This window comes from Rhinoderma darwinii, chromosome 2 (assembly GCF_050947455.1).
Source record: "Rhinoderma darwinii isolate aRhiDar2 chromosome 2, aRhiDar2.hap1, whole genome shotgun sequence".
Classification (NCBI taxonomy): domain Eukaryota; kingdom Metazoa; phylum Chordata; class Amphibia; order Anura; family Rhinodermatidae; genus Rhinoderma; species Rhinoderma darwinii.
Genome location: NC_134688.1, coordinates 352709199 through 352733432, shown reverse-complemented (window position 1 = coordinate 352733432; position 24234 = coordinate 352709199). Strand labels below are relative to the sequence as shown.

General features: G+C 44.6%; 1 protein-coding gene across 3 annotated transcripts in view; it reads left to right on the top strand.

Moving 5' to 3' along the window:
- LRRN2 (leucine rich repeat neuronal 2) overlaps positions 1-21938 on the top strand; it is a 45577-nt gene extending 23639 nt beyond the window's left edge. For all 3 annotated transcript variants that reach the window (XM_075853751.1, XM_075853752.1, XM_075853753.1), the window contains one exon: positions 18802-21938. In XM_075853751.1, the coding sequence (XP_075709866.1) occupies positions 18970-21078 (2109 nt within the window). In that variant the 5' untranslated portion in view covers positions 18802-18969 and the 3' untranslated portion in view covers positions 21079-21938. The remainder of the gene's footprint in view (positions 1-18801) is intronic.
- The last annotated feature ends 2296 nt before the right edge of the window (positions 21939-24234 follow it).

Here is a 24234-nt window from a genome sequence, read left to right as displayed (position 1 = left end):
CGCTGCGCACAGCGCTTGACGTCAGGACCTCCGCTGCGATCCGGAACCAGGAAGGTAAGTAAAGTATGTTACTATAGTAACAGGGGCCCGCGGCCCGAGTTACTATAGTAACTTTTTATTGATGTGGTGCGGGGGGCCGTGGCCCCCCTGGCTTCGGGGCCCAGTCGTAATTGCGACCGCTGCGACCCCTATAGCTACGCCAGTGCCTCAGCCCCTCATGTAGCAGGCTTACTGCAGATCACTGTAAGGCTTGTGTTCAGTTCAAAGTCACCTCGTATTCACCACAGATGGGTCATCTTTGTAAAGAAAGTCAGGGACAAGGCTCACACTGAAATGTAAGTTTAATTAATTGATTTATATCACATACATTGAAACAGTTTGTGTTATATGACTTTCTTTTTTGCATGGCACACTTAGTACTTCATCTTTCATTTTTTCTTTTATCGGCACACCATATAAAAAAAGTTGCCTACCCCTGGTATAGAAATACCTATTACTATGATAATATTTAGCAGATGCAGCTTTTGTGTGTAGAACAAAATTCAGGTAAGAAAGTTCAGTGTGTCTATAGAGATCTGAAAAAACTAATGTGCCTGGGGCACAATGAAACCCATTTTCCCAGCTACCAACTGAATAGTAGTAAGATATAACTTTTATTAGTCTATTATTAAAAAGGTCCGGGATGGACAACAGGAGCACAAAAGTTAAAATTAGCTAAAGACCATTAGCAAATGCTCTATGTGAATACTGCCAGATGAAGGCAGGATTCAGTATACAAATCCTATTGCAATAGAATGCCTGCGTCAGCAGCTGCAGACTGCCTGACAAACGCGGGTTACACAGTGTGTTAGAGGTAGAAGCTAATAGGTCATGGCAGTTAAAATTGTTATATGTATAGCCACCCCTATAGATGTGCTGAGTAAATGAATGGAGAGAAGTGTATGACGCTGATTGGTCAGCGTCATACACTTCTCTCCACAACACCCACTTGGTCAAAAAGTAAAAACACGCCCAGTTGGGCATTAAGAAAGTCATTAGCATAAATCTAAAATAGGTAATAACTCAGTCAAAAATGATCGTTTTTCTAAATAAAAACCACTGCTGTAATCTACATTACAGCGACAATCACATTATGTAGAGGATAGGGCACTTATAATGTGGTGACAGAGCCTCTTTAACCCCTTCCCTCTTTGGCTGCTTTTGACCTTCCTGACAGAGCCTCATTTTTCAAATCTGACATGTTTCAGTTTATGTGGTAATAACTCCGGAATGCTTTCACCTATCCAAGTGATTCTGAGATTGTTTTCTCGTGACAAATTGGACTTTATGTTACTGGCAAAATTTGCCCGATACATTCAGTATTTAATTGTGAAAAACACCAAAATTTAGCGAAAAATTGCTAAAATGTGCATTTTTCTCAATTTAAATGTATCTGCTTGTAAGACAGGCAGTTATACCACACAAAAATGTTGCTAATTAACATCACCCATATGTCTACTTTAGATTGGCATCGTTTTTTGAACATCATTTTATTTTTCTATGACCTCACAAGGCTTAGAACTTTAGCAGCAATTTCTCACATTTTCAAGAAAATTTCAAAATGCTATTTTTACAGGGGCCAGTTCAGTTGTGAAGTGGCTTTGAGGGCCTTATATATTAGAAACCCCCAATAAGTCACCCCATTTTAAAAACTGCACCCCTCAAAGTATTCAAAACAGCATTTAGAAAGTTTCTTAACCCTTTAGACATTGCGCAGGAATTAAGGCAAAGTAGAGGTGAAATTTATAAAGTTCATTATTTTTTTCCAGAAATTCATTTTGAATCCATTTTTTTGTACCACAGAAGGTTTTACCCAAGAAATGCAACTCAATATTTATTGCCTAGGTTCTGCAGTTTTAGGAAATATCCCACATGTGGCTCTAGTGTGCTACTGGACTGAAGCACCGGCCTCAGAAGCAAAGGAGCACCTGGTGGATTTTGGGCCTCCTTTTTATTAGAATATATTTTAGGCACCATGTCAGTTTTGAACAGGTCTTGTGGAACTAAAACAGTGGAAACCCCCCAAAAGTGACCCCATTTGGGAAACTACACCCCACGAGGAATTTATCTAGGGGCAAGCAAGCATTTTGACCGGCCAGTTTTTTTGCAAAAATTTTTGGAACTAGGCCATGAAAATGAAAATCTACATTTTTTCAAATAAAATGTAGGTTTAGCTATTTTTTTTTCATTTCCAAAAGAACTAAAGTAGAAAAAGCACCACAACATTTGTAGAGCAATTTCTCCCGAGTAAAACAATACCCCACATGTGGTAATAAACGGTTGTTTGGACACACGGCAGGGCTTAGAAGGGAAAGAGCGCCATTTGGCTATTGGAGCTCAAATTTAGCAGGAATGGTTTGCGGAGGCCATGTCACATTTGCAAAGCCCCTGAGGTGACAAAACAGTGGAAACCCCCAACAAGTGACCCCATTTTGGAAACTATACCCCTTGAGGAAATTATCTAGGGGTACAGTGAGCAGTTTGACCCCACAGGTGTTTTACAGAACTTATTGGAAGTAGGCCGTAAAAATGAAAATCTACATTTTTTCAAAGAAAATGTAGGTTTAGGTATTTTTTTTTCATTTCCACAAGGACTGAAGGAGAAAAAGCACCATAAAATTAGTAAAGCAACTTCTCCCGAGTAAAGCAATACCCCACATGTGGTCACAAACATCTGTTTGGACACACGGTAGGGCTCAGAATGGAACTAGCACCATTTTTCCAACAAGATGTAGTTTTAGATCAACATTTTTCATTTTTACAAGGAATAATATTAATATTTTACTCTGGACACATTCACGTGGAAGACTACCAACCAGACACGGGGTAGGAGGGCAATTGCCCCATTGTTGTTTTTTTTTTTTTACACTCTTTCCACATGTGATCCAAGAATCAAGCACCATTCACACTAGGAAACCATACAAAAGGTGGACTGATTTATTGCTGTTCATTGCTGTCAACAGGAAATCTTGACAATATTTTGATGGAAATCAAATATATATTTGCATGCAGTATTGGCAGATAGGATCCTCATGTTGTTTTACATGTTTGTTCATTTTTACCTACATCAGTAAAAGTTATATTTTAGTACTCCGGATCTATTCTTTCTTTATTTTCGATACTACGGAGAAGTGAATTCACAATAATCCAGGTGGGGGATATACTACACCACGAATTATCTATTCATTTTTACAAGGAATAGAGAAGAAAAAGCACCCCAACATTTGTAAAGTAATTTCTCCCGAGTACGGTAACACCCCATATGTGATTATAATCAGCTGTTTACGTATATGGGAGCATTCAGAAGAAAAGGAGCGGTATTTATCTTTTGGAGCGTAGATTTTTCTGGAATGGTTTGCGGACGCCATGTTGCATTTGCAAAACCCCTGATGTACCAAACAAAAGTGACCCCGTTTTAGAAACTACACCCCTAAAGGCATTTATCAAGGGGAGTAGTGAGAATTTAGACTCCACAGGTGTTTTTCAGAAATGAATACGCAGTGGATTGTGCAAAGTGAAAATTGCAATTTTTCCACTGATATGCCCATTCACCGCACAAGATTTTGTGCCCCTAGAGAATCTTACCCCATAAATTGTTAAGCGGGTTCTCCCGGGTATGGTAATGCCTTACTTGTTGCCATAAATTGCTGTTTGGGCACGCTGTAGGGCTAAGAAGGGAAAGACCACCATTTTGAGCATGGATTTTGCTTGGTAGTTTTGTTTGAGTTTTGCTGGTATTTCAGTTTATAATGTGGGGGCGTATGTAATCTGTGCGGAATATATCAGGGCATAATAAGAGGGTATAATAATGGGGTAAATAATACAATTATCCATAGGTGTGTTACGATGTGAAGCGATCCGTTATGCGCAGGCCGGTGTCACACTGATAAACGGTTTTCTTTCTTATCCCCCTTCTGTAACACTCTGCACCTTTTGGGGACTTTTTCTCCTTCGTAGTTTGGGAAATATTACTGGGAAAGTTTTGCGCTGGTATAATACGGGCACCCTCGCTTCCAGCGGATGTGCTATGTCCCTTCCCTTTCCTATTTCCTAAATACTAGGGCCCTGAAACTGAAGGAATGTTCCCCTCCGGCCTGCGCATTGAGATGTTTTTTCATCACCGCATTACTAGTGCCGTAACTTTTTTGTTTTTCAGTTGATTGAGCGGTGTGCGGGCTTGTTTTTTGCGAGACGGGCTGTAGATTTTATTGGTACCATTTTAGAACACATACGACTTTTTGATCACTTTTTATTTCATTTTTTGGTAAAGGAAATTACCAAAAACAAGCAATTCTGGAATAGTTTTTTATTGCTTTTTTATCGGCATCCACAGTGCGCCCTAAATTACATGTTAGCATTATTCTGCGGGTCGATACGATTACAGCGATACCAAATTTATATAGTTTTTTTTATGTATTGCAGCTTTTGCACAATAAAATCACTTTTTTTATAAAATCATTTGTTTTCTGTGTCGACATATTGTAAGACCCATAACTTTTTTATTTTTGCGTGCACAACGCGGTGCCAGGGATTATTTTTTGCGGGACGGATTGTCGTTTTTATTAGTACTATTTTGGAGTAAATGTGACTTTTTGATCACTTTTTATAGCATTTTTTGGAAGGAAATGTGACCTAAAAACAAAGATTCTGGCGTTGTTTTTCATGTTTTTTTTTTTACGGCGTTCACCGTGCGGGATAAATTACATAATAGTTTTGTAGTTTGGGTCGTTACGGATGCGGCAATACCAATTATGTATAGTTTTTTTTATGTATTGCGGCTTTTGCACAATAAAATCACTTTTTTTTATAAAATCATTTGTTTTCTGTGTCGCTATATTCTAAGACCCATAACTTTTTTATTTTTGCGTGCACAAAGCGGTGTCAGGGATTATTTTTTTGCGGGACGGATTGCCGTTTTTATTAGTACTATTTTGGAGTAAATGTGACTTTTTGATCACTTTTTATAGCATTTTTTGGAAGGAGATGTGACCTAAAAACAAAGATTCTGGCGTTGTTTTTCATGTTTTTTTTTTACGGCGTTCACCGTGCGGGATAAATGACATAATAGTTTTGTAGTTTGGGTCGTTACGGACGCGGCGATACCAATTATGTATAGTTTTTTTTAATTTTGACGGTTTTTCCCATAATAAAAGACTTACTATGGGAAAAAAGTCAGTTTAGCTTTATTTTTATTTGAAATGTGTGTGTTTTTATTGTTTTACCACATTTTTATTATCTTTTTTTTACTTTTCTGACTTGTCCCACTAGGGGACATGAGGGCCTGATGCCCCGATCGCTACTCTAATACACTGCACTGCGTACGTAGTGCAGTGTATTAGCGCTGTCAGTTATTCACTGACAGCAAGCCTATGAGGACGCGCCGCAGGCGGGTCCTCATCGGCTCGCGTACAAGGCAGACTCGGACGCCATTTTCTGGCGTCCGATTGCCACAGCAACCCAGCGATTGCATCACTGGGTTGCCGATAGGGTGAAAACCTATCAGATGCTGCGCTCTATTGAGCGCAGCATCTGAGGGGTTAATCTGCCGGATCGGAGAGTATAATACAGCTGTCACCCCGCGGTGATGGTGCCGGCTCTGCTTCTGAGCCCGCACCATCACTGCGCCGTACATATACGGCGCTTTGCGGGAAGCACCTCCCGACAACGCCGTACATGTACGGCGGATGTCGGGAAGGGGTTAAAACTGCTGGCAGATTCCCTTTAACAATATATATTTGCTCTTAGTAAATAAATGGATGGAAGTTGCTGTAAAGTGATCCTATCACAGGTCATTATGTGAGCCAGGATTTCCCCCTCTATTTTTTAACCCTGTAAAAAATTGCCATTTCAGCAATAGTACTAATATGAGTGGCTGACATATTTTATAGGGCTACAGTTACAGTATCGGGATGGGAGAATACCTTAATAATATGGTGGTCTGATGGATTAAGTACTAATTCAACAGTAAAAGCCTCTGTAATAAATTAGAGACATACTGAGGTGCCTTACGGCTATGGGTGCCGCATTTTGGCTCCGGCCAACTTAGAGCGTATTAAAGGGGTAATCCCATAATCTATATTTATCACCTATCCACAGAAAATGTGATAAATATCTGATTGGTGGGGGTCCGACCGCTAGGACCCGATTCTTAGAATGGACCACTGCTCAATTTATTTTCTATGGGGCTGCCGGATGCTGTTTCTGGCAGCCACATAGAAACTGAATGGAGCAGTGGTCAAGCATGCGCAGTACCGCTCCAACCATATGGGACGCACAGGGACAGCCAGGTAAGCCCTTTCTTGGACCAAGTGTACCCCTTCATGGCAACGATATTCAGGAATTGTTTGAGAAACATGACAAAGAGTTCAAGGCGTTGAAGTGGCCTCCAAATTCCCAAGATCTCAGTCAGATCAAGCATCTGTGGGATGTGCTGAATAAACAGTCCAATCCACGAAGGCACCACCTCGCATTTTACAGGACTTAAAAGATCTGCTGCAAACATCTAGACGAGGCTGGACGCAGCCTGCAGGGCTTAGGAGGGAAGCCTCCATGACAACCCTAGGAGGGAAAGGGTTAACTTTGGAGGGAAAGTTAGAGGTGGAGGAGGGACAGAGAGGAGTTAGGGGGCCGTTACGGAGCTTCCCGCTGTTTTTCGGCAGTGAGCCGGAAGCAGCGGGAGAAGTAACACTCACCCAAGTAAGCTCCCGTTGCCCCGCTCTGTACGTCATGTCTGAGGCTGATATTCTTGCGCGGCTGCGCGCCGCTGCTGTGCACCACGGTCCCGGTTGGTTGGAGGAGACCGTGGCTGCACTTACAATGATCCCGGACGCCGATTCGCCACGTCAGGCACGGCATACGAGGTCTGTTGCAGTGGGGGACAGGCTCCCCTCCCCCGGCCCCCTTCCTGGCAGTAATTTGGCGGCGGGGGGGGAGTCTACAACACCCGCTCCTGCTCAGAGGAGGCAGAGAGCGTCGCCGGGGGTGACGGTGACTCAGGCCGGGTCTGCCCGTCGCTCCCGGCGGTCCCGACCTCCAGAACGCCTCAGCCCTGAGGTGGTCCCGCGGACACGGCGTCGCAGGGGGAGCCCTAACATGGACGCTGCAGGCCAGGCAGCTGGGAGGACCGTCCCTTCCCAGGCCCTGCGTCCTGGCAGGAATCCCAGGCCGCGACGGGGTCCGGCGGTTCTCAGGGAGTCGCAGGCCGGGCTCCCTGTCACCCCCCCCCCCATCAGATGCAAGATCGGGAGGATTAGTTACGGCCGCCCCGCCTGGTGATGCTCCGGCAAGGGGGCAGGCTTCATCAGGATCGTCGAGACGGACGCCTAGACCTGCAGCGACGTCGAGGCAACAGGTCCGGTCGGAAGTTTGGATCCCAGCGGTCGGGCGGCAGGGTGCCGGCCCATCTGCCAGCGCGTCATCATGCCCGGTTCGGAGATGTCGGTGGGATGGCCATTCGTCGGCGAGAGAGGAGCTGGAAGACGGTGAACTAGACGTGTATCGGCGAGGGCAGGATGGTCCGGCTGACGGGAACACAGCGCCTGTGCAGCCCGGTGAGTGCATAACTCCATCTTTGTCGTATCCAGCGATTTTTATGTCGGGTGTCGGCAGGGGGGCTGCTAGCGTCGCATCGGTGGCCGGTAGTGGCGCGGGCGGGCGCGACGGCGCGGGTCTAGCGGACTTGGTGGGTTGCTTGCGGGAGCTGGTCGGGCGTCTAGATAGGGCGGCGGCGCCAGTAGTTACGGAGGTGTCCCCGGCGGTAGTTTGGGAAGGCCCCAGGGAAGTGGGATTGTTACAGGCGCGGCCCGTAATGGCGGCTACGGAGGCGGTCGCGGTGTCGGTACAGACCGAGGCCCAAAAAGACGGCGATCGGGTGCGTATTGATGATCGTGCTCGCGGGGAGGTGTATGTTTGCTTTGAAGGTCCGTTGGGGGCGCACTTAAAGCAGGAGGTGCGTGAGCGTATTTGGAAGGACGAATACGTTGAGATTTTTTCTCTTCTGCCGCTTGCTAAATTCAATTTGGATAAGAGCAAGCGGGATGAGAGCAAGAAGGACGAGGAGGAACGTCGGCGGCATAGGCTTATCCCGCAGACGTTCGTTAATTGGTCGCAGGCGTTCGCCATCTTAGCCAGTGTAATAGGAGAAAAGGCGCCGGAAAATTGTTCGGCGTTGTTTTGTTATTTTGACGCCATTGGGGAGGCTCATCGGGTGTACGGGGGGCAGGCTTGGCTCAGATACGATGAGCAATTCCGTCAGCGTAAAGCGGTGCGGCCGGCGATTCAGTGGGACCAGAAGGATATTGCTCTCGGGTTAAGGGTCACGGCTCCGGTTAGGCAGTCCTTTCCCGGGAGCGTTGGCCAAGGGGGCCAGTCCAGTCAGGTCGGACAGGGCGGTGGGGCAAAGTTGGGATTCTGCTGGCAATTCAACGATGGCCAGTGTAAGTTCGGGGCCACGTGCAAGTTCAAGCACGTGTGTTCAGAGTGTAATGTTGCATCCCATGGGGCGGCAAAATGTATGCGGAAAAAGAGGTCAGGAAACCAGTCCTCCTCGGCTGGTCAAGGGGTTGTCACCGGTGAGGGTGGAAAGGATGGCCCCTTATCTAAATGAGTATCCGGATAGGGCTGCGGCGAAGTTGCTTTACGAAGGGTTTAGTGTTGGTTTTATTATTCCTCCGCCTCCTTATGAGGTCCCGGTTACGCGGAGGAACCTTAAATCGGCCTACTTGCATGCTGAGGTCGTGTCGAAAAAATTGTTTAAAGAAGTTTCGTTAGGCCGCATGGCGGGGCCTTTTGTTGATCCGCCAATAAAGGATTTAGTTGTGTCCCCATTGGGTATTGTTCCAAAGCGCGAGCCCCAAAAATTCCGGTTGATTCAGCACTTATCGTTTCCCAAGGGTTCGTCGGTAAATGACGGGATTGATCATGAGTTGTGCTCCGTAGTGTATACCTCATTCGATAAAGCGGTGGGGTTAGTTCGTGCTGCGGGTCCAGGCGCGCTGCTCGCAAAAACCGACATCGAGGCGGCGTTCAGGTTGTTGCCAGTTCATCCAGAAAGCCAACGGCTGTTGGGTTGTTTTTGGAATGGGGCTTTTTACGTGGATCGGTGCCTTCCGATGGGGTGTTCCCTTTCTTGCGCGTACTTCGAGGCTTTTAGTAGCTTCGTGGAGTGGGTGACGAAGGGTGTGGCCGGGGTCGATTCGTTGATACATTACTTAGACGATTTCTTGTGCGTCGGCCCGGGGGGTTTGCCGGTTTGCGGTAATCTGCTTCATGCACTGCAGAAGGTTGCGAGGGATTTTGGGATCCCTTTGGCGCCAAAAAAGACTGAGGGCCCGGTAACGACGATTTGTTTTTTGGGAATTGAGATAGATTCGGTGGCTATGGAGTGTCGTCTTCCTATGGATAAGTTGGGGGCTTTGAGTCAGGAGGTACGTCGGGCTTGCAAGTTAAAGAAAATTACGCTGCGGGAGATTCAGTCGTTGCTGGGGAAGTTGAATTTCGCCTGCCGGATTATGCCAATGTGGAGGGTGTTTGGTAGACAGTTGGCGGCGGCTACGGCGGGAGTGCGTGCTGCACATCACTTCGTACGGCTCAAGGAAGAGCATCGGGCTGATTTGCAGGTATGGGATGACTTCTTGGGCCAGTATAACGGTCACTCGCTATGGATGGCTCCAGCGCAGGATACGAGTGATTTGAATATTTTTACGGATGCAGCTGGAGCGGGCGGTTTTGGAGCTTATGGGGGGGGTCCGTGGTGCGCAGGTCAATGGCCGGCTAGCTGGGTGTCCAGTGGACTCACGCGGAACCTGGCCCTGCTCGAGCTGTTCCCAATCGTGGTTGCGGCGACCATCTGGGGGGACAGGCTCAGGGATAAGAAGGTTCGTTTTTACTGCGACAACATGGGGGTGGTGCTGGCCATTAACAACATCACGACGTCCTCTCCTCCGGTAATTCAGTTGTTGCGACATTTAGTGTTGGTGTGCTTGTCGTTGAACGCGTGGGTGGTGGCGGTGCACGTGCCGGGGGTACGGAATTGTATCACTGATGCTCTTTCTCGCTCGCAGTGGGACCGGTTTCGGCAATTGGCACCGGGAGCGGAACGTCTTGGTTTGGTCTGCCCGGAACATCTTTGGGATCTGGTCTCGGTCCCGTAGAACGATTGGTGGAAAGGTCTTTGGCGCGCACAACGTGGAGTGCTTATTCTGCTTGTTGGAGGCAGTGGGAGGAGTGGGTAAGAGAGTTGGGTGACGTCAACACGGATAGAGACAGGTTGGTGGCACTTTTGTACTGGTTAGGGGACGCTTGGGAGGCGGGGTTTTCATTGGCGAAGGTTAACCGTTTCATGTCGGCGGTGGCGTTTGGTTTTAAGTTACGGGGCTTTAGGGATGTGTCTAAGGAATTCTTAGTGGGGCAGGCTTTGAAGGGTTTGCGCCGAGGTAGGGTCGAGGCGGATCGTAGAAGGCCTGTGTCGTTTTCTCTGCTGAGCTCTTTGGGCGGATCATTAGCATCGGTCTGTCGTTCTTCGGCCGAGATGAGGTTGTTTCGGTTAGCTTTTTCTTTAGCGTTCTTTGGGGCATTTAAAATCGGCGAGTTGGTTTCGCCGAGTACCAAGCAAGCTGGGGGGTTGAGACTGAGAGACGTGAGCCTATATACAGATCGGCTGGAGGTATGGTTGCGTCTGTCAAAAACTGACCAATTAGGAAAGGGGAAGCTGATAGTGTTGTTCGCTCTCCCGGGTTCGGCTATGTGCCCGGTGGCGTGCAGGCAGGGTTTTAAGCCACAAGTGGGGTCTCCGGAGTTGCCATTGCTATGTCACGAGGACGGGTTATTTTTGTCCAGATTTCAATTTGGAGCGGTATTCAAAAAATGTTTGGCGGCGGTCGGTGTCGCGGCGGACGCGTACTCATCTCATTCCTTCAGGATTGGCGCAGCAACGGAAGCAGGGCGCTGGGGGTTGGATGATGAGGGGGTGCGGCGCATCGGTCGTTGGGAGTCCAACAGATTTAGGTCTTATGTCCGCCCCCATCTGTTATGAGTTTTGCCGTTTGCACTTATAAGAATGTTTTGTGTGGTGGTATCTAACTTGCTTTTCCGTTTCAGATCCGCCTCCGTGTTTGGTGTGGTTGCTGGGCCACTCTTACGTGCATTGGGGGGCTTTGAGGGCGGACGTCCGCCCGGACGGTCGCCAGTTGCGCATTCCGCGACAGGATGCGGTTTTGCATTGGCTGGGATTTAGAGGTATGTCGTGGAGTAGGGTGTTAGCGGAATTCCAGACATATGCCCGGCTTGATAGGGTCCCGGAGGTCTTGGTCTTGCACGTGGGTGGGAATGACTTGGGTGTCCGCCCTTTTCGTGAGTTGGTGCGGGATATTAAACACGATATGTTGTGTTTGTGGGTTTCTTATCCCAGGTTGGTAATTGTGTGGTCGGACATTGTCCCAAGAAAACATTGGCGGCTGGCTAGGTCAGTGGAAAGAGTCAATAAGGCTCGCATTAAGGTTAATCGCGCGGTGTCCCGATTTGTAGCCAAAAACGGGGGCATTTGCGTTCGGCACAGGGACTTGGAGTCAGGAGTGGGGAACTACTGGAGGAGCGATGGGGTTCATTTGACCGAGGTTGGGATTGATCTGTGGAGCTTGGCAATAGCAGAAGGAATTGAAAGGGCGGTGGTGGTGTGGCGGAACTCACAGGCTTAAGGTGGTCAAGGCCTGTTTCGCTGTGGCGGGGGGAGTCCTTGAGGCCAGTCAGTACAAAATTGGTGGGGGGGTCGCATCGGGGGTATGCGTCCCCCAAAAAAGGTACATGGTTGAAGACTTCATCGGGTGTTATCCCTTTGAAGTGGTCTTCTGGTGGAAGGTATATCACTCGAAGGCTTCATCGGGTGTTATCCCTTTGAAGTGGACTTCTAGTGGTCGGTATAGCACTTGAAGGCTTCATCGGGTGTTATCCCTTTGAAGTGGACTTCTGGTGGTTGGAGCCATCTGCAGAGGTGAGCGGTGCCTCCGAGCTGGTTTACGGCTGGAGGTAATTGGTGGTTTGCAGATGGCTAACTCGAGGTGTGTAAAAAAGGAATATCTAAAATGGCTTCAAGGACTGCCCCTGCTCGGTCTAATGTTAACGTTAAATTGTTATTTATGATTCTGACCCATGTTGGGTCATGTGAATTATTAGGAGGAATTCTATGGTGGATTCCTAATTAGTTATCCGAACGTTTCGGATTTAATTTGTTTTAAAACTGTGAAATTAATAAAACGGCTGCTGTGGCCATTTCACATCCAACCTCGGTGTCACGTGTCTTTTTCCTAAAGGTGGGGGTGGAGGGATTGGTAGGGATAAGGGAAGGTGCACTAACACATGACTCTACTTAGGCAGGTCAAGACGAGGCTGGACGCAGCCTGCAGGGCTTAGGAGGGAAGCCTCCATGACAGCCCTAGGAGGGAAAGGGTTAACTTTGGAGGGAAAGTTAGAGGTGGAGGAGGGACAGGGAGGAGTTAGGGGGCCGTTACGGAGCTTCCCGCTGTTTTTCGGCAGTGAGCCGGAAGCAGCGGGAGAAGTAACACTCACCCAAGTAAGCTCCCACCCTCCCGCCCATTTGTTGTTATCCCTTGTGGTCTTTATTAAGTCCGTTTATGAGTGTGGTAATTTTATTGTGTGCTTATTTAACATGTTTTTCTTTTCATTCGGAGTAGGTCCTGGTGTCATGGCAGCTGGCGGGGGGAGTCCTTGAGGCCAGTCAGTACAAAATTGGTGGGGGGGTCGCATCGGGGGTATGCGTCCCCCAAAAAAGGTACATGGTTGAAGACTTCATCGGGTGTTATCCCTTTGAAGTGGTCTTCTGGTGGAAGGTATATCACTCGAAGGCTTCATCGGGTGTTATCCCTTTGAAGTGGACTTCTAGTGGTCGGTATAGCACTTGAAGGCTTCATCGGGTGCTATCCCTTTGAAGTGGACTTCTGGTGGTTGGAGCCATCTGCAGAGGTGAGCGGTGCCTCCGAGCTGGTTTACGGCTGGAGGTAATTGGTGGTTTGCAGATGGCTAACTCGAGGTGTGTAAAAAAGGAATATCTAAAATGGCTTCAAGGACTGCCCCTGCTCGGTCTAATGTTAACGTTAAATTGTTATTTATGATTCTGACCCATGTTGGGTCATGTGAATTATTAGGAGGAATTCTATGGTGGATTCCTAATTAGTTATCCGAACGTTTCGGATTTAATTTGTTTTAAAACTGTGAAATTAATAAAACGGCTGCTGTGGCCATTTCACATCCAACCTCGGTGTCACGTGTCTTTTTCCTAAAGGTGGGGGTGGAGGGATTGGTAGGGATAAGGGAAGGTGCACTAACACATGACTCTACTTAGGCAGGTCATGGTGCCAGATACTAGATGGTGTCAGATACATCTTTAGAGATCCTGTGGAGTCCATGCCTCGACAAGTCAGAGCTATTTTGGTGGCATGAGGGGGTCCTACACAATATTAGGCAGGTGGTTTTAATGTTATGGCTGATGAGTGTATATATGTATACAATATACAGTGGGGGCCCGACTCTTGGGCGAGTGCTGCTGCCTTTATGTTGTTTACATCGGGTTTTAGTCTGGTTCGTACTTGCACACACCGTTACTTTCGTAGCGGCTGTGCCTCGATTGTGACGTTGTCCCCTTATTCCATTGATTTATGAACTGCTCTTATTTAGGTATATCCAGCCTAGCTACTTCCTAGCTTATAATGTAATGCAGACTAAGTCCAAGTACATCTGTACCTCACAATGTGTGATCACTTGCTATTCCTTTTATATTTCACTTTGCCAAAATGACTTCATATTTTTTACTTTCCTTCCCCTTTTGCTATGCTGGAAACAAGCTAATTTTCTTCTTCAAATGTTCATTTATTTTCTACTAGTCTTTCTCTTGCTTCTACTTCCTTACGGGCTTTTCTGATGCTCTTTGCTCACATACTTTGCCTGTGATACTCCTTCCCCCTCATTGCTGGGTATTAAGTGCTGATTCTGACACTGCAGGGGTTATAAATTACCTCTGTTCTATGCTTCAGTCTACAGAAGGAGGTGGCTTTCCATGCAGATCCCTCTTTCTCTGTCTTACAAGACAATACAATTGTAAGGGCTTTGTCACCTGCTATGAAACAGATTATGTCAGGCTGATTGAATTGTCTGGATTGTGGTAGATTTCAGAGTTTAGTTAGTGAAGATGTTTATCTCCGTCTTTGTTTTCGATTTATTTGTTAGTGCATTATTCCTTGACATTTTAGATATATATTTTAGATATTTTCATCAAAAATAGAACTGGTTTGAATTATACATTATAGCAATTACCATCTCACATTTTCTGAACATACTGATGTATTTTGCTGGCCTCATCCATATTATTCAATTGTATTATTATTTCCCGGTATTTCCTATTTTCGTAATTAAATTCTCTCTCATTCTCTTTCTCTCTCTCTTCTCTCTCTCATCTCTCTCTCCCCAGCACATAGGGAGGACAGTCGGCTCCCTCAAGCAAATAAACTCCCATTGTTCTGTGGATTAATTAAGTTCTTGGTCCTTTATCAGCCAGACCTGGTTTCTCCAACCCAGAACGGTGCCTCACACCCAAGCTGGGTTGGAGCTACCAGGGCAGCTAGGAAAAGGACCAATGAGGGTAATTGTTCTTATCTGCCTCCTTTTCTGGAAGGACCCATGTGCTAGGAGGAGACTATGGGGTCATAAAAAGGGACGCCCGACAGTAGTGCAGAGTGCTGGTGTGAGACTTTGAGTCTGGTCTAGGGGTCACAATCTTGGCCAGATAGTTTCTATTAACAGCAGTGATGGAGTTGAAGACTAGGAAGTGATCTCATCTGCGGGCCAATCTTAACCTGTGCGTCTGCCTGAAGAGCAGAGAGACAGGTCGGAGCGGCTCTTGGAAGGGCACGGCAATGCAAGAAAGATGGGAAGATGGCCAGTGGCTGGCTGAGCCTTGAAGTGCGACTGAATGGAAAGTCACGGTTTGGCACCCCTATTTCCCGTACGGTGGTCCCCCAACCCTGTCCTGCCAGCGGGCGACTCACCAGGACAGGGTCGGAGGACTCCCGTTCGGGCAATAGGTGCAGGTCCCAGAGATTAGACCCGCATCTATCAGACATTTGCTGAGAGATCAGTTTACAGCTGCTGCCTATAATAGTATATGGAGAGGAGCAGGAGGAGGAAGCAGCTGCAGAGTAAGTGAGAGATGCACAGATGCTGCTGCTTCTAGTAAGTATTTTACTATCTCACCACAGTGCTACGCTGCTCCTTACTGCTATATTATGTCCCCTATGCTGCTGCTTCTAAGTTTGCGTAAGAGATATGGGGATCAAGGTCGTCTCTTTTTGCTGTGTATAGGAGATTGTTAGCAGCTAGTCTTCTGCTTCTGCTTACTCCTCCACCTTCTATTCCATAGACTTCGACGGCCAGCTGCAATTTGTTCTCTGAAGCAGTGAATCTATCTCCTCTCTGCTCTATAGGTTCTATGAGTGAATCCCGAGTGAGAGGACATTTAAGGAGGTCTGGGAGAGTATAGGAGGAGAAAGAGGCATTTTGCTGTAATAAGATATATTACAAAGTTTTATTACGCAGAGATTTACTTTAAGGCCGTCTCACATAAGCTTATTACGGCTTCATGCAGGAGCTGTATATTTATTGCCAAGAATGGGATTTGTCCTCATTCTGGGAGATACAGTCTACTGTAACTCTAATTATATGGCTTCTGAGCAGAGCCGAAATATGCTTGTGTGAAACTTGACTAAGTAAAAGTCGTTATAGTGCTATTTGCATTACTACAGTTCAATCTACTGTCACCTGTTAGTAGGGTAAAGACATCAGACTCGCTACCGACTCATTTCTGAAGCCTCCCTCACCACCATAATCTTAACCCAGGGACTGGATTTTGACAGGTTGTAAATAATAAATTGAGAAAAACTAAATTTTATGCAACTTTATAACTCTTTTAAAGAGGTTTCCCACCAAAAATTTAAAATTGGCTATATATCAATAAATGAGAAGTTAGAGCAGCAGCCAAAGTCTGGAAATTATCTTTTATTTACTTACAGATAGATTGTTGGAGCATCCATTATTACAAAGTGACAGCCATATTGTTTGCCAGAAATGGAGCTATATTTGTTTTCAACTTCTAAGAAACTGTGACTTTGTTATACAGGGTGGGCCATTTATATGGATACACCTAAATAAAATGGGAATGGTTGGTGATATTAACTTCCTGTTTGTGGCACATTAGTATATGGGAGGGGGGAAACTTTTCAAGCTGGGTGTTGACCATGGTGGCCATTTTGAAGTCGGCCATTTTGTATCCAACTTTAGTTTTTTCAATGGGAAGAGGGTCATGTGAAATCAAACTTATCGAGAATTTCACAAGAAAAACAATGGTGTGCTTGGTTTTAACGTTACTTTATTCTTTCATGAGTTATTTACAAGTTTCTGACCACTTATAAAAGTGTTCAAAGTGCTGCCCATTGTGTTGGATTGTCAATGCAACCCTCTTCTCCCACTCTTCACACACTGATAGCAACACCGCAGAAGAAATGATAGCACAGGCTTCCAGTATACGTAGTTTCAGTTGCTGCACATCTCGTATCTTCACAGCATAGACAATTGCCTTCAGATGACCCCAAAGATAAAAGTCTAAGGGGGTCAGATCGGGAGACCTAGGGAGCCATTCAACTGGCCCACGACGACCAATCCACTTTCCAGGAAACTGTTCATCTAGGAATGCTCGGACCTGACACTTATAATGACATAAATAACTCATGAAAGAATAAACTAACATTAAAACCAAGCACACTATTGTTTTTCTTGTGAAATTCTCGATAAGTTTGATGTGTCACATGACCCTCTTCCCATTGAAAAAACTAAAGTTGGATACAAAATGGCCGACTTCAAAATGGCCGCCATGGTTAACACCCAGCTTGAAAAGTTTCCCCCCTCCCATATACTAATGTGCCACAAACAGGAAGTTAATATCACCAACCATTCCCATTTTATTTAGGTGTATCCATATAAATGGCCCACCCTGTAGATTGAACATGCTGACAGAATGACAGCTTACCATCAATTTCTGAGAAGCTAATTTAAATGGACACTAATATTTCAAACAATTTATGCTAATCTAATAGTATACCTGATATATATCTATTTTGTAGTTACTGTTAAAATATTGTTGTTTTATCCATGAAAATTCTGTGTTAAATTACTGCCGCTCTGTGTCTCCCTTCCTGTAATCTGCTGTCTAACCCCTGCTGTCAAGCAAAATCCATCCCTAGTTACAGAGCAGGGTAGACAGATTACAGGAAGTGGAGAGTGTCTGTTCACTGCCTGACAATAGAAGTCTATGGAGAAGGGAGGGGGAGCTGAAAAAGGAAGCAGAGACAGAGAGAGACACAGACACACTGCCCATACAAGTCTATAAAGAGGGAGGGGGAGCAGGAGCAAAATGAGAAATATACACACAGGTGTGCTGCAGCTTCCTGGTTTTATCTCACCCCAGTACTGGATTCTAAGCTACATTGCTCATTACTGCTGTATAATGTCCTCCATGTGCTGCAGCTTTTTTATATATATGTGATATAAATATGAGCGTGTGTGCAGTGTATAGAAGACATGATAGCCATTAAGCTTTGCCCATTAGCTCAGAGAAAACTGACAATTAGAGATAGAGCCTGCAAGGGGAAAACTGCAAAAATATCCAGAATACAAGTCGTATAATGGCCAGAAATGGTGTTATTCCTCATGTACACACATTACAGCTTATTCTAAAAAATCACCTCAAAGTTAGGTAGGCTTTAAAGATGACAACCAATTTGGCTGCACTTTCTGTTGTCACTTTTGCAAAAATGACAGTTGTACCAAGACAGAGAATCTTTTACATGGGTCCATACACTGAAATTAGTACCAACTAACGCCACCACAACATAACACCTGCAGGGGGACCAGCCCAAAAGCACTCATTCTGCCAGGCTAAGCGACCTTGGCTCTGGGCTACAACCCCAACAGACACAGCACCACAGCAACAAAAACCGCCACATAGCCTTGCAACCCTCTAAGTAAAATTAAAACATATTCACCAGACTTTTAATTTGTATGACTGTTCACAGGTGTGATTAGTTTCTGTGGAAAAGTTTTTCTTATTTACACAAGGGTTTCTAGAGTATTTTAGTATTCTAAATATGGCGGCTGTATCGAACATGAACAATCAGGTGAACTATTGAAAGCAACAGTCTTAAAGCTGATGAGAGACAAATAAGATTATTTATGCTTCTAGATTACTGCATGAACAATGTACAATACATTTAGAACAGCAATCAATATAATAAAACTATATCGTAGCCATTTCCAGATCTCACAAAGTTCTTTTTCTCTCAGCACTATCCTTTTGAGGCCAGTGCAGTATCTGGCCAAACTGAACATGTCTAATACTTGCGGGTCCGTCACCATGGTGACAAGTGAGCGGCTCTCTGGAAAGAAAGGGCCATGAAAGAAAAGGCTCAGCCTGTGGGGGCGATACACAGGGAGGAGGTGATGGGGAATAGAAGGGAAAAAAAACACTAAGGATGGAGAAAGATAGAAATGGGGAAAACAAAAGGAAAGAGGTGTGTGAATGGGAGAGGGGCAGGTGTGGATAAAGTGATCATTGTAAAGAGGGCCATATATAAAAAGGAAAAATACAATGTATTGAATATGATTTCTGCATTGTTCAATTCTAACAATAATCCCTTGTCTCCACAGATCCTATTAAGTGGTGGATGGGCTAAATGATGCTTTTGCTCTCAAGAGGAAGAGCCCAGCAGCTTGGTGTTCATAATGATAAAAGGGTGATCTTAGCCGAGAGTCAAGTATTCTGGATGCATCTGATGCCTCATTTTCTGTGAACAATTTTGTTTGTACACTTGATCTATGTGGAAAATTTATTTTGATTATCATTCTCCTGGCTGCAGGATGAAAATTCTTTTGGCCAAATTAATCCTGTTTTGGGCATCCTCAGCTCTAGCAGGCATCCCAGCGGTGCCTTGGAAGGTGCAGTGTCCATCACAGTGTGTCTGTCAGATACGTCCCTGGTACACTCCAAGGTCAGCCTACAGAGAGGCCAATACTGTGGACTGCAATGACCTTTTTGTCACAGCTGTCCCAAATGCTTTACCGGCCGGAACTCATACACTTCTCCTGCAGAGCAACAACATTGCACGTCTGGAGCAAGAAGAACTAGGTTACATGGAAAATCTGACGGAACTCGACTTGTCTCAAAACAGTTTTTCCCATATTAGAGACTTTAATGCCAGACACCTACCAAACTTGGTAAGCCTCCACCTTGAAGAGAATCAGTTAGAAAACTTGCCAGACCATGGATTTTCTGGACTTGAGAGCCTTGAAGAGTTGTACCTAAACCACAATCAATTGAGTGACATATCTCCCCAAGCATTTTCTGGTCTCCATCATTTACTTCGTCTTCACCTGAACTCAAACTTACTTTTAAGATTGAATAACCAGTGGTTTAAAGAAATGCCATCCCTTGAGGTATTGATGGTTGGTGGCAATAAAGTTAGTTCAATTCTAGACATGAACTTTAAGCCACTTTCTAATTTACGGAGTCTTGTTCTGGCAGGGATGGGGCTGAAGGAAATATCAGACTTTGCACTAGAGGGATTGCTTAACTTGGAAAGTCTTTCTTTGTATGATAACAAATTAATCAGAGTACCAAAGGGTGCTCTGCAAAGGGTGCCAAGTCTGAAGTTTTTGGATTTGAACAAGAATCCATTGAGTAGAATCCAGCAAAAAGACTTTGAAAATATGACTCAGTTAAAGGAACTTGGATTAAACAGCATGGAAGAGCTGGTATCTATTGATGAACTAGCCTTAGTGAACCTTCCGGAACTGACCAAGTTAGAAGTCACTAACAATCCTAAACTCTCTTTTATCCATCCTAGGGCATTCCAGAAACTGCCACGCATGGAAACACTAATGCTGAATAACAATGCTTTGAGTTCCTTACATAGAGAGACTGTAGAGTCACTGCCAAATTTGCAGGAAATTGCTATGCATGGAAATCCTCTAAGATGTGATTGTGTTATCCGTTGGGTCAATGCCACAGCCTCACATGTCCGCTTTATGGAACCTCAATCAACACTATGCGCTGAGCCACCGGAATTAAGGCGCACACAATTAAGATTGGTCCCTTTTCGTGAAATGAGTGACAGGTGTCTTCCCCTTATTCCTGTACCAAGCTTTTCGCCTCGTGTTCGGGCATCTAGTGGGCAAAGCATAACCTTACACTGCCGAGCACTTGCTGAGCCAGAACCGCAAATATATTGGGTCACCCCCTCTGGAGAGAGGTTAGGAGTGTCTGAAAACTGGGGTGGTTACAAAGTACAAGAAGAAGGAACACTAGAAATACAGGTGGTGTCATCAGGCCATGCTGGGGTATATACCTGTGTAGCACAGAATTTGGTGGGAGCAGATTACAAGAGTGTTCACCTTATGGTCAACCAACTATACCCAGCTAGGGATGATCCTGTCCAACTTCATGTGGGAGAAGTAGGGGAGCGTCATTTAATGCTGTCTTGGGTCCCACCTCTGAATGCACTTGGATGCAGTCTGCGCTGGAATTGTCTAACACCTTTTGCTAGTGTTGAACGTGCAAGGCTTCCTGTTGGTCTGAATTCATACAATGTCACAAGACTACTCCCTGGAGAGGAATGCAGGGTATGCCTACGTGTCGCCATTCTTGGGGGCAGAGTCCGAACAGCTTGTGCTAGTGCCAGGACTAGAGAGACTGGCACAGGTTACAAACACAGAGGACAAAAAGCACTAACTGCACTAGCTTTCTGCTCATTGCTGGTTGTGATTGGGTTACTTGCCCGATATCGTCCAGGTGGCAGATCAGAACCTTCGTCGCCATGGACTCTCTCTGGCAGAGTTATTTACCCTCCAGTTATACATCAATGGAACCAGAACAAAAAAGAAGAGCGTTTGTCAGGCATCAATGTGCCAGCTACTCAATTGTGCTAAATAACTTTTGCCTGAGATGTTTCAGAGAATTTCACAGATAAACTTTGGAGAGTAGTGCCTTGGAAGAGATCCAAAAGTAAGAGAATGCCTTAAACAATAGAGGCAGACAGACAAAGAGACAAAGTCTACATATGGGCACAGAGATGTTTGTAGAAACAGGTGCAGACTAATACTCAAGAACATTTATGTACCAGGAAACCTGAAAACCCAAAATCCACTCACAAATATGTGTAGAAACATGAAGAAATTCCCTGCTGTACATCTGGAAAGAATAAAAGATGTAAAATAAAAAAACAGAACACGTACGCAAACATTTTACAAGCATGGAAGGACACTCTCAGTAGATACAAACAGATATCACTCTTACAGCTGATACACATATTGCATTTTTGTAAAGAGAACAGAAACCTAAAATCATGTTAAATCACAAAATGATACAAAAGGTGTTTAGTTATGTATATGCTACACAATGCTGTGAATCTATTGCTGTACGGTTACCTACCCTCGAACTTCCAGCACATTTCTTGGACTCTTGAAGCCTCAGGGCCACAATACACTGGGTTATCATTTTGCTAATTTTCTATGAATGGAGTACACACAGTCTCAGTATAGCCCATGTAAAAATACTGGAAAAGAGATAAGAAAAGGAACAACATTTAATATCCATCTGATTCCAAGAAATGCGTAAGGTTTGGGGTCACCTTGAATTTGACTGTCATTGGATCAGAAAGGAATCTTGGACTTTGTAGAAAAAAGGCAGCAAGACTCCTTTTTAAATCCTTTCCCAACTAATATGTACAATCGTGATTGTTATAATAAAGCTCTAAGCAGCAAAAATGACTGGACTGCTTGGTGTAAAATATTGTCCGTGTACTAAAATATTTATTTATTTTGCAGTCACAAGAACAATACTAGATTTGGTTTCCTATAGTGCTTTATGGCTATAATTTGTGATGTGCTTTCTCAGCAAGGATATTTAGAAAAATCTAAAGCCTAACTCCATTCAAAACTTGAAAATTCAGTTTTGTCTATGGCTAACGTTAACCTCTTACTCAACTCAAGTCATATTCATAGAGGTTCAGAAAGTTACTATATGAGGTGTTATTCAGAGGTCTCATTACACCTAAGTAGATCGAGATAAATGGAGAAAAAAAGGAGGATAAAATTCTCCAGCTCTGATGAAGAGATCGGTCCGATCTCGTAACGCGTAGCATTCTTATCCATTAAACATATATCTAATTTAAACTTCTTGCCTTGGATTGAATCCTTCAATTCCACAACATTTGGACAGCGCTGGAGAATTTTATCCTCCTTTTTTTCTCCATTTATCTCGATCTACTGAGGGAGCCCTGACAGCCCCTGCACGGATTTACCAGCTGCAGTCCTTTGAGACCATACAGGCACTTCTGGGTGTTGTGCTCCTAGCACACCACCACAAGGTAAGCACAACCGCTTACCCTCAACCCTTTGTCACTTTAAACAAGAGATGATGTACGATGTGCGCCGGGTTTTTTTTGTTTTTCTCTCCTTGTCTATAGATCATTACACCTAAGAGCTACTCTAGCTGTGTTTGAGAATTGACATGGAAATGATATGTTGATGAACCTTGTTTCCTGGAGAATACAATGGGCTCTGCAAGGTCCACGTTTGACTCCTTAACTCCGACCCACTATTTTAAAATATTTCCATGAAAAGAAAGTGACTATAGATCACATTGTTTCTTACTTGTTTCAGGCCCTGAGACAACTAACGCAGCACTTCAGTGTAGCTCTGCTGAATAGGGTCACCCAAACCACTCTATATATGCTTTCTAGAACACTGCGGCTATGAAATGAGTGGAGTGGGAGGCTGAATTAGAAAATTGGCATATAGAAAACGACAGCTCTAAGACCTCATTTAGCTATTTTGACGTAAAATAAAAAAGTTTATATATTTGTGTAATTTTTCCAAAAAGCAAACACACAAAAAAAGATGCAAAAAACATGACAAAAACATCACTGGCAACATTCTAAGTGTATGTATACTGGGTGGATGAAAGAAGTTGAGCCATCAGAGGCCCATTGTGACTATCACCCAAGGTCCCACATAAACCTGGAGCTGGCCCTGGGCATAGACAGGGGGAGGTGGGAAATTACAAGTTCGGTGTATAATCAGGGAGATGCGCTGCCGACATGATGAAAATGTATGGGGACAAGTGGCCGGAGTAACGATCGCTCATTCCTGTACATAAGCAATAATTGCTCTGTGTGAAAGGAGAAAACAATCGCCAATCAACAAGCTAGCTTGCTGATCGGCGCTCGTTTATACGCCCCACATAGGGCCATGTAATAGGACCTTTAGTCTTTAATGTTATACTACTATAATCATGAGTTAAACTAGTTACAACTTTTCAATACAAGACTTGTGTTTTAGTCTAATTTTCTTACCAACATTATAAACTGTTCTCAAGTTGAGCTCTCCAAATATTCTACCTAAAGAATAACTCAATCATCAAAACACCTACCTTTTATAAGCGTCATAATTATAAGATTTTATATTTATTCACATTACAAGACATAATAAACCAACAAACTGAAGATTTAGCAGCATATCCCAAGGAGATCACTAGATCACTAGGTGCAATACAAAAGTAATCAATCTATCCATTTCACAAAACAAAACTAGAAAAGCTATATGAGTTTATCTTTTACATTTTGAAATGTGTATACTAACAATTTGGTGTCTTTTGTAAATAGATACAGGTAGAAGAAGAATTCCGAAGACAGTAGTAGTGTTTGGGTCCGCTTAAGGGAAATAGTTGTGAAATACTTATGTTAAAAATACATCAATTTCTATGCTTGTTTAACAACTTTACATCCCATTGTGCTATAGTTATTTCAGTGGACCGCACGCACAGAGGGATGTGAGCAAAATCTAAATACATCTCTCAGCAGGTGAAAATGAGCACTTGTCCAGGTTTATGTAAATAGAGGTTGATCTGACCTAAACCTATTTTGACCTAGAGTTAAAGAGGCTCTGTCACCAGATTTTGCAGCCCCTATCTGCTATTGCAGCAGATAGGCGCTGCAATGTAGATTACAGTAACGTTTTTATTTTTAAAAAACGAGCATTTTTGGCCAAGTTATGACCATTTTCGTATTTATGCAAATGAGGCTT